The 13,574-nt window shown below is 47.8% G+C and overlaps 1 protein-coding gene across 6 annotated transcripts in view; it reads left to right on the top strand.

Annotated features, from left to right (window-relative positions):
• Positions 1–13,574, top strand: part of LOC140426084 (outer dense fiber protein 2-like) — a 95,582-nt gene that overhangs the window by 67,787 nt on the left and 14,221 nt on the right. For all 6 annotated transcript variants that reach the window (XR_011948126.1, XM_072510428.1, XM_072510427.1 and 3 more), the window contains one exon: positions 10,956–11,081. Coding sequence is in view for 5 of the 6 variants with exons in the window: in XM_072510428.1 (XP_072366529.1) it covers positions 10,956–11,081 (126 nt within the window). In the remaining variant the exon portion in view is untranslated. The remainder of the gene's footprint in view (positions 1–10,955; positions 11,082–13,574) is intronic.

The following is a 13,574-nucleotide window of genomic DNA, read 5'->3' as shown; positions in this document are numbered from 1 at the left end:
GGATAGAGGGTATCCAGAAGGGGGAGGGCAAACAGGCAGAGGTCGTTGTACATATTGGTACTAACGACATAGGCAGGAAGGGGCATGAGGTCCTGCAGCAGGAGTTCAGGGAGCTAGGCAGAACGTTAAAAGACAGGACCTCTAGGGTTGTAATCTCGGGATTACTCCCTGTGCCACGTGCCAGTGAGGCTAGAAATAGGAAGATAGAGCAGCTAAACACGTGGCTAAACAGCTGGTGTAGGAGGGAGGGTTTCCGTTATCTGGACCACTGGGAGCTCTTCCGGGGCAGGTGTGACCTATATAAGAAGGACGGGTTGCATCTAAACTGGAGAGGCATAAATATCCTGGCCGTGAGGTTTGCTAGTGTCACACGGAGGGTTTAAACTAGTATGGCAGGGGGGGTGGGCACGAGAGCAATAGGTCAGAAGGTGAGAGCATTGAGGGAGAACTAGAGAATAGGGACAGTGTGGCTCTGAGGCAGAGCAGACAGGGAGAAGTTGCTGAACACAGCGGGTCTGGTGGCCTGAAGTGCATATGTTTTAATGCAAGAAGTATTACGGGTAAGGCAGATAAACTTAGAGCTTGGATTAGTACTTGGAACTATGATGTTGTTGCCATTACAGAGACCTGGTTGAGGGAAGGACAGGAATGGCAGCTAAACGTTCCAGGATTTAGATGTTTCAGGAGGGATAGAGGGGGATGTAAAAGGGGTGGCGGAGTTGCGCTACTGATTAGGCAGAATATCACAGATGTACCAAGGGAGGACACCTCAGAGGGCAGTGAGGCTACATGGGTAGAGGTCAGCAATAAGAAGGGTGCAGTCACAATGTTGGGGGTTTACTACAGGTCTCCCAACAGCCAGCAGGAGATAGAGGAGCAGATAGGTAGACAGATTTTGGAAAAGAGTAAAAACAACAGGGTTGTGGTGATGGGAGACTTCAACTTCCCCAATATTGACTGGGACTCACTTGGTGCCAGGGGCTTAGACGGGGCAGAGTTTGTAAGGAGCATCCAGGAGGGCTTCTTAAAACAATATGTAGACAGTCCAACTAGGGAAGGGGCGGTACTGGACCTGGTATTGGGGAATTTCGGTAACAGTGACCACAATTCAGTAAGTTTTAAAGTGCTGTTGGACAAGGATAAGAGTGGTCCTCGGGTGAATGTGCTAAATTGGGGAAACTAGGACCCGGGGGCACAGCCTTAGAATAAAAGGGAGTCACTTTAGAACAGAGATGAGGAGAAATTTCTTCAGCCAGAGAGTGGTGGGTCTGTGGAATTCATTGCCACAGAGGGCGGTGGAGGCCAGGACGTTGAGTGTCTTTAAGACAGAAGTTGATAAATTCTTGATTTCTCGAGGAATTAAGGGCTATGGAGAGAGAGCGGGTAAATGGAGTTGAAATCAGCCATGATTGAATGGCGGAGTGGACTCGATGGGCCGAATGGCCCTACTTCCGCTCCTATGTCTTATGGTCTTATGGTCTAAATTGGGGGAAGGCTAATTATAACAATATTAGGCAGGAACTGAAGAACCTAAATTGGGGGCGGATGTTTGAGGGCAAATCAACATCTGACATGTGGGAGGCTTTCAAGTGTCAGTTGAAAGGAATTCAGGACCGGCATGTTCCTGTGAGGAAGAAGGATAAATGCGGCAATTTTCGGGAACCTTGGATAACGAGAGATATTGTAGGCCTCGTCAAAAAGAAAAAGGAGACATTTGTCAGGGCTAAAAGGCTGGGAACAGACGAAGCCTGTGTGGAATATAAGGAAAGTAGGAAGGAACCTAAGCAAGGAGTCAGGAGGGCTAGAACGGGTCACGAAAAGTCATTGGCAAATAGGGTTAAGGAAAATCCCACGGCTTTTTACACGTACATAAAAAGCAAGAGGGTAGCCAGGGAAAGGGTTGGCCCACTGAAGGATCGGCAAGGGAATCTATGTGTGGAGCCAGAGGAAATGGGCGAGGTACTAAATGAATACTTTGCATCAGTATTCACCAAAGAGAAGGAATTGGTAGATGTTGAGTCTGGAGAAGGGTGTGTAGATAGCCTGGGTCACATTGAGATCCAAAAAGACGAAGTGTTGGGCATCTTAAAAAATATTAAGGTAGATAAATCCCCAGGGCCTGATGGGACCTACCCCAGAATACTGAAGGAGGCTGGAGAGGAAATGGCTGAGGCCGTGACAGGATCCTCACTGACTTTAGGTGATGTCCCAGAGGACTGGAGAATAGCCATAGTTGTTCCTCTGTTTAAGAAGGGTAGCAAGGATAATCCAGGGAACTACAGGCCGGTGAGCCTTACTTCAGTGGTAGGGAAATTACTGGAGAAAATTCTTCGATACAGGATCTACTCCCATTTGGAAGCAAATGGACGTATTAGTGGGAGGCAGCATGGTTTTGTGAAGGGGAGGTCATGTCTCACTAACTTGATAGAGTTTTTCGAGGAGCCCACAAAGATGGACTTCAGTAAGGCCTTTGACAAGGTCCCTCATGGTAGACTAGTATAAAAGGTGAAGTCACACGGGATCAGGGGTGAGCTGGCAAGGTGGATACAGAACTGGCTAGGTCATAGAAGGCAGAGAGTAGCAATGGAAGGATGCTTTTCTAATTGGAGGGGTGTGACCAGTGGTGTTCCGCAGGGATCAGTGCTGGGACCTTTGCTCTTTGTAGTATATATAAATGATTTGGAGGAAAATGTAACTGGTCTGATTAGTAAGTTTGCAGACGACACAAAGGTTGGTGGAATTGCGGATAGCGATGAGGACTGTCAGAGGATACAGCAGGATTTAGATTGTTTGTAGACTTGGGCGGAGAGATGGCAGATGGAGTTTAATCCGGACAAATGTGAGGTAATGCATTTTGGAAGGTCTAATGCAGGTAGGGAATATACAGTGAACGGTAGAACCCTCAAGAGTATTGAAAGTCAGAGAGATCTAGGAGTACAGGTCCACAGGTCACTGAAAGGAGCAACACAGGTGGAGAAGGTAGTCAAGAAGGCATATGGCATGCTTGCCTTCATTGGCCGGGGCATTGAGTATAAGAAGTGGCAAGCCATGTTGCAGTTGTATAGAACCTTAGTTAGGCCACACTTGGAGTATAGTGTTCAATTCTGGTCGCCACACTACCAGAAGGATGTGGAGGCTTTAGATAGGGTGCAGAAGAGATTTACCAGGATGTTGCCTGGTATGGAGGGCATTAGCTATGAGGAGCGGTTGAATAAGCTCGGTTTGTTCTCACTGGAACGACGGAGGTTGAGGGGCGACCTGATAGAGGTCTACAAATTTATGAGGGGCATAGACAGAGTGGATAGTCAGAGGCTTTTCCCCAGTGTAAAGGGGTCAATTACTAGGGGGCATAGGTTTAAGGTGAGAGGGGCAAGGTTTAGAGTAGATATACGAGGCAAGTTTTTTTACACAGAGGGCAGTGGGTGCATGGAACTCGCTATCGGAGGAGGTGGTGGAAGCAGGGATGATAGTGACATTTAAGGGGCATCTTGACAAATACATGAATAGGATGGGAATAGAGGGATACGGACCCAGGAAGTGTAGAAGATTGTAGTGTAGTCGGGCAGCATGGTCGGCACGGGCTTGGAGGGCCGAAGGGCCTGTTCCTGTGCTGTACATTTCTTTGTTCTTTGTTCTTTTATTCAAGGAACGCATGGAGGAACTACAGCAACTGTTCATTCCTGTCTGTCACAAAAGCAAAGGGGATAAGAGGGCCAATCTATGGCTTACAAAGGAAATTAGAAATAGCATCCGATACAAGGAAGAAGCATACAGATTGGCCAAGAAAAATAATAGATCTGAGTATTGGGAGCAGTTTAGAATTCAGCAAAGAAGTACGAAAGGATTGATTAAGAAGGGGAAAGTATAGTACTAAAGGAAGCTTACAGGGAACATAAAGACTGACACTAAGAGTTTCTACAGGTATGTGAAGAGAAAGAGATTGGTAAAGAGTAATGTAGGCCCACTGCAGACAGAAACAGGGGAATGCATAATAAGGAACAAAGAAATGGCTGAGCAATTGAATACACACTTTGGTTCTGTCTTCACAAATGAGGACTCAAATCAGATCCCAGAAATGTTGGAGAATGAAAGGTTTAGTGAGAGGGACAAACTGAGGGAGATCAACATTAGTAGAGAAAGGGTGATGGGAAAACTGATGGGATTGAAGTTGGATAGATCCCCAGAGCCAGAGAATCTGCATCCCAGTGTGCTTAAGGAGGTGGCTCTGGAAATAGTGGATGCACTGGTGGTCATCTTCCGGGATTTTATAGACTCTGGAACTGTCCCTGCAGATTGGAGGGTAGCTCACGGCACCCCGATATTCAAAAAGGAGGTAGAGAGAAAGCAGGGAATTATAGACCAGTAAGCCTAACATCGGTAGTGGGGGAAATGCTTGAATCCATTATGAAGGATTTATAGCGGAACATTTAGAAAGCAGTGGCAGGATCAGTCAGAGTCAGCATGGATTTATGAAGGGAAAATCATGCTTGACAAATCTGTTGGAATTCTTTGAAGATGTGACCAGTACAGTCGACAAGGGGGAGCCAGTCGATGTGGTATATTTGGGCTTTCAGAAGCCGCTTAACAAAGTCCCGCATAAGGGATTATTGTGCAAAATTAAAGCGCATGGGATTGGGGATATGTATTGAGGTGAATAGAAAACTGGTTGGCAGAGAGGAAACAAAGAGTAGGGATTAATGGGTCCTTTTCAAATTGGCAGGCAGTAACCAGTGGGGTACCGCAGGGATCTGTGCTGGGACCCCAGCTATTCATAATATATATTAATGATTTGGATGAGGGAACAAAATGTAACATCTCAAAGTTTGCAGATGATGTCAAATTAGGTGGGAGGGTGAATTGTGACGAGGATGCAGGGATCCTACAGCAATGTCTGCACATGTTGGGCGTGTGGGCAAAACAATGGCAGATGCAGTATAATTTGGATAAGTGTGAGGTTATTCATTTTGGAAGCAAAAACAGGAAGGCAGATTACTATCTGAATGGTTGTAAATTGGGAGATGGGAGTGTGCAGCGGGACCTGGGTGTCCTTGTGCACCACTCGCTAAAGGTAAGCAAGCAGGTGCAGCAGGCGGTAAAGAAAGCTAATGGTATGTTGGCCTACATTGCGAGAGGTTTCGCGTATAGAAGCAGGAATGTATTGCTGCAGTTGTACACGGCCTTGGTGAGGCCACACCTGGAGTATTGTGTGCAGTTTTGGTCTCCTTCTCTGAGAAAGGATGTTCTTGCTCTCGAGGGAGTGCAGCGAAGGGTTACCAGACTGATTCCTGGGATGGCGGGACTGTCATATGAGGAGAGATTGACTAGGTTGGGATTGTTCTCACTGGAGTTCAGAAGAATGAGGGGGGATCTCATAGAGACTTATAAAATTCTAACAGGACTAGACAGGGTAGATGCAGGGAAGATGTTCCCAATGATGGTTGTGTCCAGAACCAGGGGTCACAGTCTGAGGATTCAGGGTAAACCATTTCGGACAGAGATAAGGAGATATTTCTTCACACAGAGTGGTGGGACTGTGGAATTCATTACCACAGGAAGTAGTTGATGCTAAAACTTTGAATATATTCAAGAGGCGGCTGGATATAACACTTGGGGAGAATGAGATCAAAGGCTATGGGGAGAAAGCAGGATTAGGCTATTGAGTTGGATGATCAGCCATGATCGTGATGAATGGCGGAGCAGGCTCGTAGGGTCAAAAGACCTCCTCCTGCTCCTATCTTCTATGTATGTATTCCGGGGCAGGAGGGCTTGCGACCGGTCTTGCCACTAGAATGCTAATTGGGGCTTTTAATTAGGCAATTGGTTTAAATGCCCATCTAAGGGCCTCATCCCTGCCACCTACCTCAACCAATGTGGTGGGCTCCTCATTCAAAGGCACTCAGTGCCTGATCAAGGGACCCAGTTTCAGGAAGGGTAACCCACTAAAAACAATCCCCTGCCCTTTCCTCTGATCCTACGCAGCGCCCCCTCCCCCCCGCCCCCCCCTCTCCCCCCACCCCCGTTCCCAGCCAGTCACCCCGCAACTCCCATCCTGCCCTCACTCAGGTGGCCTGGGTCATTCCTATATTTTATCCGTTCACGGGACGTGTGTCGCAGGCTGTGCCAGCATTTATTGCCCATCTCTAATTGCCCTTGAGGGGGCAGTCAAGAGTCAACCACATTGCTGTGGGTCTGGAGTCACATGTAGGCCAGACCGGGTAACGACAGCAGATTTCCTTCCCTAAAGGACACTAGTGAACCAGATTTGATTTGATTTGATTTATTGTCACATGTACCGAAGTACTTTGAAAAGTATTTTTCTGTGGCCGAGGGAGCGTACACCGTTTGTACATAGTAGACAAAAGAATAATTAACAGAGAACATTGACAAATGGTACATCGACAAACAGTGATTGGTTACAGTGCGGAACAAGGGGCCAAACAAAGCAAATACATGAGCAAGAGCAGCATCGGGCGTCGTGAATAGTGTTCTTACAGGAAACAGATCAGTCCGAGGGGGAGTCGTGGAGGAGACTTGTAGCTGTGGGGAAGAAGCTGTTTCTATGTCTGGATGTGCGGGTCTTCAGATGGTTTTTTTGTGACAATCAGCAATGGTTCATGGACATGTTTAGACTTCTGATTCCAGATTTTCTTTTTTTATTGAATTCAAATTTCACCATCTGCAGTGACGGGATTTGAATCTGGGACCCCAGAGCATTACCCTGGGTCTCTGGATTACTAGCCCAGTGATGATACCACTACCACTACGCCACCGCCCCCCCCATGAACCTCCCTCCACCTTCCCCAAGGTGTGTTAACGCCAGCAGCCACTGCCATTTTTATTGCCAGCCATGGAGGGTTGCTGGTCTCTAAAGAAGGGTGGTTAGGGGTAGACTGGGTAAAGTTGGGTAAGGGTGGGTGACATGGCAGTTGTGGGTGGAGGGGTCGGCTCAGTGCGGGGGGGTGGGGAGGGTAGTCTCATCTGGGCACTGTTATTGAAGCCTAGTCTGGGGTGGTGAGGGTGGCAGTCAGATGTTTGGGCTGTTACTCAGGTTGGGGTGTAGTCAGGATGAGTGATTACGGGGCCTGGGGGACGGGCCGTTCAGCTGTGGAGTTACCTGAACGTTAGACAAGGTTTTAATCTACCATAACCTGGATAACTATAGGTAAGTACATCTGACGGCTCTGACTCTGAGTCCAGTTCAGAGGCATTCATGGCAGGTTCGAGGGAGCAGAGGGTTTGGACATTAGAAGTTGAAACTTCCCAGGCAATTCCCATGTTAGGTCAGAGTGGCGGCTTCAAATTTCCCACAGGGTCCTGATGCCCATCTCAACCATACATCTCGTATCCGACATGCCAGAGATCGGGTGATTTGGGCCACCTTAAAAGCAGGATTTTTCAAGTGCCGGTCGCGATGAGCAGGCAGGTGTCAGGCGATCAGTCGCTGCGTTTCGGCGGTGCTCCTTGTTACAGGAGAAGCGCCCAACGGCCGCTGCCAGCATTTGTATTGAATATGGTGGCCGCGGCCGCCTTTTAAATGAGAAGAAAATGAGGCTGTAGTCTTCCAACCCGAAGCAGCAGCAGTGAGCAGGTCAGCGCTCCCTGCACATACACTTGACGCCAAGCACCCTGCATGTACGTGCTTCCGGCACCAAATCACAGAGGAGAGCTTCTTCCATTTTTTAACTAAGAGCAAGCAAGACAAGGGGACTGTGGATATGAATAATTTTCTTACAAGTGAGAGTCAGCCAGAGTCACACACAGACAGTGGGCAGGATTCTCCGACCCCGCGCCGGGTCGGAGAATCGGCAGGGGGCTGCGCGAATCGTGCCACACCGCCCCGACGCCGGGACACGATTCTCCACAGATTGCCGGCATTGGGACCGGCGCGGTCAGCGCGATGCCGGTCGGGGGACGCTCTACGCCCCCTCCCGCAATTCTCCGGCCCGAATGGGCCGAGCGGCCGTAACAAATAACCCGAGTCCCACCAGCGCCGTTCTAGCCTGCTCTGAGCCGGCGGGACCTCGGCGTTGAAGGGTCCGGGGGCGGCCTGTGGGAGGGAGGGGGATCCGATCCCGGTGAGGGGGGGGGCCTCCGATGTGGCCTGGCCCGCGATCGGGCCACACCGTCCGGCGGGCCGGCCTCTCTGTACCCTGGCCTCCTCCCTTCCACGCCGGCCCCTGGACTCCTGCGCCATGTTGGGTCGGGGCCGGCGCGGACGAGGGAGACACCGCACATGCACGGAAATCGCGACGGTGAGACTGCGCATGCGCGGATCCTGCGGCATCCATTCCACGGCTGGATCAGCAGCTGGAGCAGCGTGAACCGCTCCAGCGCCCTGCTGGCCCCCTGTAGGGGCCAGAATTGCTGATCCTGGGGCCGTGTTGACGCCATCAAGAGACGCGACAGCGTTTCCGGCGGCATCAACACTTAGCCTCAGGATCAGAGAGTCCCGCCAAGTATACCTACTGACCAGGATTCACATCTGTATCTGCTGGAGAGAGCTGCTCAGGTAAATCCACTACAGGACAGAGCAGTACTAGTGTTCGCTCTGTACAGAGCTCCAGGGCCTCTGGTTAACACTGCAAAGAAGAAACTTGATTCGAGAACAAAGCAAGTTAAAGACTATATCTTGAGGTATGGTTTTGTCAATTGTGCCAGTGCTAATAAGGATGCAAAACCCATGTGTGTTGTATGGAAGGAAGTATTGATAAATATGAGGTGAAGTCTGATTTTGAAAGAGAGGTGGTGGGTGAAAAATTCCTTTTGAGGTTGGGACCCCAGAGTCCGTTGTTAAATTGCAGCTGACTCCTAGGGCAGCAGGGTGGTGCAGTGTTTAGCACTGCTGCCTCACGGCGCCGAGGTCCCAGGTTCGGTCCCGGCCCTGGGTCACTGTCCGTGTGGAGTTTGCATATTCTCCCCGTGTTTGCGTGGGTTTCACCCCTCCAACCCAAAGATGTGCAGGTTAGGTGGATTGGCTGCGCTAAATTGCCCCTTAATTTGAAAAAATGAATTGGGTACTCTAAATTTTAAAAAAGAAAATTTCAGCTGACTCCAAATGAAGGGATTACACTGCTATACCTGACCTGTGATCGCATATTAAAAGCACGCCAAAAGTCCTTCAGGAAGTCAGCATTCTGCAGCAGCATTTTCCAGGAGTTTCCAGTACTGAGTAAAACAAGCGTCTTGTTGCTCGTGCCCTTCACGGCGACCTACATGGGCGAGGATGGATCTTACATCCTCACAAAGATGAAGTCAGCACTGACGCTGTACCTGATATGCGCATTGCCCTCTCCTCCTGTGAACCTGATTAGAGTGAGACTGTGAGGACCAAGCAGGCTCTCCTTTTGAATTAAAGATAATCAAATATGGCATGGATCGCGAAGGTTGGCCGGCATGGGTCAGTCTGCATGGGTCCATAAGATCGGCCGGTCGGCAAAAGTGGGTCCAGGAAAAAGAAGTTTGAAAAAACACTGTTTTAAGGATATAAGATAAAGTATTCGTAGTTTTATAACACAACCTCTTCAATTAAGACTTTACATAGCGGCATTCAATACCTCAGGATATCTAAATCACTCGACAGATACTGAAGGAGAAGTACTTTTTGAAGTCTAGTCATTTTCTCATACTAAGGTCCTACAAACAAAGTGATATGATAATGAACGGATAGCGTCTTTTTTTTAAAGAGATGTTGGATAAGGGAATATTGGCTAAGACACGGGGGAACTCTCTTGTTCAGTTTAGCTGAAGGTGTTTTGTCCAGCTGTCTCATCGGAAAGATGACACCTCTGATGGTGAGGCAATCCCCTGCTCCTTCACCGAAGTGTTAGAAGGAATTTTGTGTTCATATCTTTGTAGCACGGTTCATATCTTGGGCAGCACGGTAACATTGTGGATAGCACAATTGCTTCACAGCTCCAGGGTCCCAGGTTCGATTCCGGCTTGGGTCACTGTCTGTGCGGAGTCTGCACATCCTCCCCGTGTGTGTGTGTGCGTTTCCTCCGGGTGCTCCGGTTTCCTCCCACAGTTCAAAGATGTGCCGGTTAGGTGGATTGGCAATGATAAATTGCCCTTAGTGTCCAAAATTGCCCTTAGTGTTGGGTGGGGTTGCTGGGTTATGGGGATAGGGTGGAGGTGTTGAACTTGGGTGGTGTGCTCTTTCCAAGAGCCGGTGCAGACTCGATGGGCCGAATGGTCTCCTTCTGCATTGTAAATTCTATGACAGTGGGACTTGAACTCACAACCGTAAATAGGATCGTCCTCAGGAATGCTGCTGAAGGACCAAGGTGGTTCCTCGTTGTTCTGTGAAATTGCACGTGTAAATCGAGAAAACCAGAATTTGGGGTTTACATGTAGCAAACAGACATTAAAATGGTAACTTCTATATAGAAATACAAAGGATGGATCGGTCACAGGTAGGGTACTGTTTGCAGTTTTGGGTACGCCATTGTAGAAAGGACATTGATGCAATGGAGAGCATACAGTGTGGAAATGTTTAAATTAGTAACATAGAGAGATTTGAGCTTTGGGACTATTTCCATTGGAAGCTAAGAGGGAATTTTAATAGAGTTTTCTAAAAGTATGAAGTGTTTCATACAAAACAAATGCTTCCTCCAGGGATTCATGATGAGAGTTCATAAATTTAAAGTTACTGCAACAAATGTGCCCTAATTTTCTGCAGGTCAGGTTGATTTATGCTAAGCGGGGGGAGGTGGGGTTGACATTCATCACCTGTGCAACGAGGCAACATTTCACAGAATATGTCTGCAAAAATCTGGTAGATAATCAACAAAGCAAATAATTTATCTTTGAAGAATATTAATTTCATTGAACCCCCCCCCCCCCCCCGCCCCCAGGGCATGTCTTCATCCACGTGACTGTCATTCCAAAGACACACCGATTGTGATTATCCCATCGTGCGTTGTCACTCTTTAAACCTGTTCCCATTGCATTCACAGGTCAGTGAGGTGAAGGACCAGGCAGCAGCTCAAGAACGTGCACTTCAGAGCAAGGTGCATAGCCTTGAATCAGAATTAAATAGAAAGACCAAAGAGCTGAAGCAGCTTCGATGGAACAAGAATAACGTGAGTTTTCTGTCTGTCTGTGGGAGGGCGGAATGGACCTTTCTGTTGAGTCACAAGGTGGACTAAAGATGAGTTGGGGGGCAAAAGTGACCCGAGGTACAAGTACACAAACCAAAAAGAAAGAGAAAGGGCTGTGCAAAGGTCTGTACTCCAAATGAAAGAGAGCGGCACTTGGTGAAGACATCCCGCGCGTGATTCGAAACCAGGGATAAACCCACCTGGCTTTTCACCCCCATGGTGTCTTCTTTCCTGCCGAAACATACTGAGCCATTACAGGAGCCTGGTCCTGTGGGTTTGCTAGCATTCTCCATTGCTGGTGGCAAAAGGAGGAGGGGATAAGAAAAAATACTTATATAATGGCCTTTTTACAACCTCCGAAAGCCCCAGTGCGCCAGCGAATGAAAGACCTACAAAATACAGTCACTGCATTTAGTGATGGTGGTTGAGGGATTTATAAAGGATATTACTCTCCCAGTCCTCTTTGAAATAGCACCATGGTTTTTTTTTGACGTCCATGTGAGAGAGCCTTGGTTTAACCCCCCCTCCAAAAGATGGCACCTCCAAAAGCACAGTGTTCGCACAGTGCAGGAGTAGTCCTACACTGTGTGAGATATGCACTGATGCATCAGCATCCTACACTACATTGAAATATGCACTGATGCATCAACGTCCTGCACTGAGATATGCACTGATGCATCAGCATCCTACACTGTGTGAAGTATGCACTGATGCATCAATGTCCAACACTTGAGATATGCCCTGATGCATCAGCATCCTACACTGTGTGAAATATGCACTGATGCATTAGCATCCTACACTGTGTGAAATATGCACTGATGCATTAGCATCCTACACTGTGTGAAATATGCACTGATGCATCAGCATCCTACACTGTGAAAAATGCACTGATGCATTAACGGCCTACACTGAGATATGCACTGATGCATCAATGGCCTACACTGAGATATGCACTGATGCATCAGCGTCCTACACTGAGATATGCATTGATGCATCAAGATCCTACACTGAGATACACACTGGTGCATCAGCATCTAATGCTGTGTGAGATACGCAATGCTGCAGGGACATTGGATCAGCCCATTGGGCCAATTATGAGATAAAAACAGAAAATGTTGGGAAATCTCAGCTGATCAGGCAGCATTTGTGGAGCGTATGCTTTGCAACTTCATCTCCTGCCAATATTTGACTGTAAACAAAATAAGTTGCACTTTTAATGCAATGAGCTAATACATGATTCAAGTATTTTATCAAACCTTGTATCCAGTTTTTATGTGCCTCAGTTTGAAACCGATGCCTCTTAGTTTATGAGGTCTGACTAAACAAGTAAAGATTAATATTCTTTTAATGAAGCACTAATTGCAAATGAGGAAATATCCTGGGGAAAGTCATTTTAATATTCTTCATCTTGAGCGTTCATCTGTTCGAAACATGCTAGGTAATTTAAAAAGGCACAAATTCACCATGTGGTGGCTGGCCTCCAGATTAGAGCCTCCATCTGTGCCACCTAGCAGTTTTCAGTATAGAAAGTGAAAGTTCTGTTCCCTCGCCTCCTGAATATGGCCCAATATAACAGTTTGACTTGGGTGCTAGCATTCTTGCTCCTCGGTCAGGAGGCTAATGGATCAATAATAATAATCTTTATTAGTGTCACAAGTAGGCTTACATTAACACTGCAATGAAGTTACTGTGCAAATCCCCTGGTCGCCACATTCTGGCGCCTGTTCGGGTATCAATGTCCAATTCACCTAACAGTACGTCTTTCGGGACTTGTGGGAGGAAACCGGAGCACCCGGAGGAAACCCACGCAGACACAGGGAGGACGTGCAAACTCCACACAGACAGTGACCCAAGCCAGGAATCGAACCTGGGACCCAGGCGCTGTGAAGCAACAGTACTAACCACTGTGCTACCGTGACACCAAGCTTCACATCCAGAACCCAAGTAGATAATCTAGGCTTGAAGTTCCAGTGCAGTGTGGTAGGGTCTTGCAATGTCAGACATGAGATTTCAACTGCCTGGTTAGGTGAATGTTTAAAAAAAACATCGCATTAGTCACCTGATGTAGCTCCGAAAGCTAGTGATTCCAAACAAACCTGTTGGACTTTAACCTGATGTTGTAGGACTTCTTACTGGAGTCAAAGAAGATCTTGGGTTTTCCCAGTGTGTGGCCAATGTTTCTCTCATAGCTATCACTGCCTGTTTTAATGTGGACCCGCTGCCCCCTGCCTCAGTGCTGACTCCCCCTCCCCACCCCAAAGCTGATGTCCTGCCAGACCCCGGTGCTGATGCTCCACCCTGACGCCGTTAATAGTTTAGGGACCTAGATACAGAACAAATCAGGTGCTCTAAGTGAGAATAAAGTTATGTCACTTGACGTGGAAACTTGACCCCAAAAAGGTAGCCGAAACAAGCTGTTCATCAATAAAAGTTAACCTTCTTTAATATATAAAAATAACAAAGTTTAAAATACAG

The sequence above is a fragment of the Scyliorhinus torazame genome, chromosome 7 (assembly GCF_047496885.1).
Source record: "Scyliorhinus torazame isolate Kashiwa2021f chromosome 7, sScyTor2.1, whole genome shotgun sequence".
Taxonomy (NCBI): domain Eukaryota; kingdom Metazoa; phylum Chordata; class Chondrichthyes; order Carcharhiniformes; family Scyliorhinidae; genus Scyliorhinus; species Scyliorhinus torazame.
Note: the sequence above shows the minus strand (reverse complement) of the source record. Positions and strands in the feature narration are given on the sequence as shown.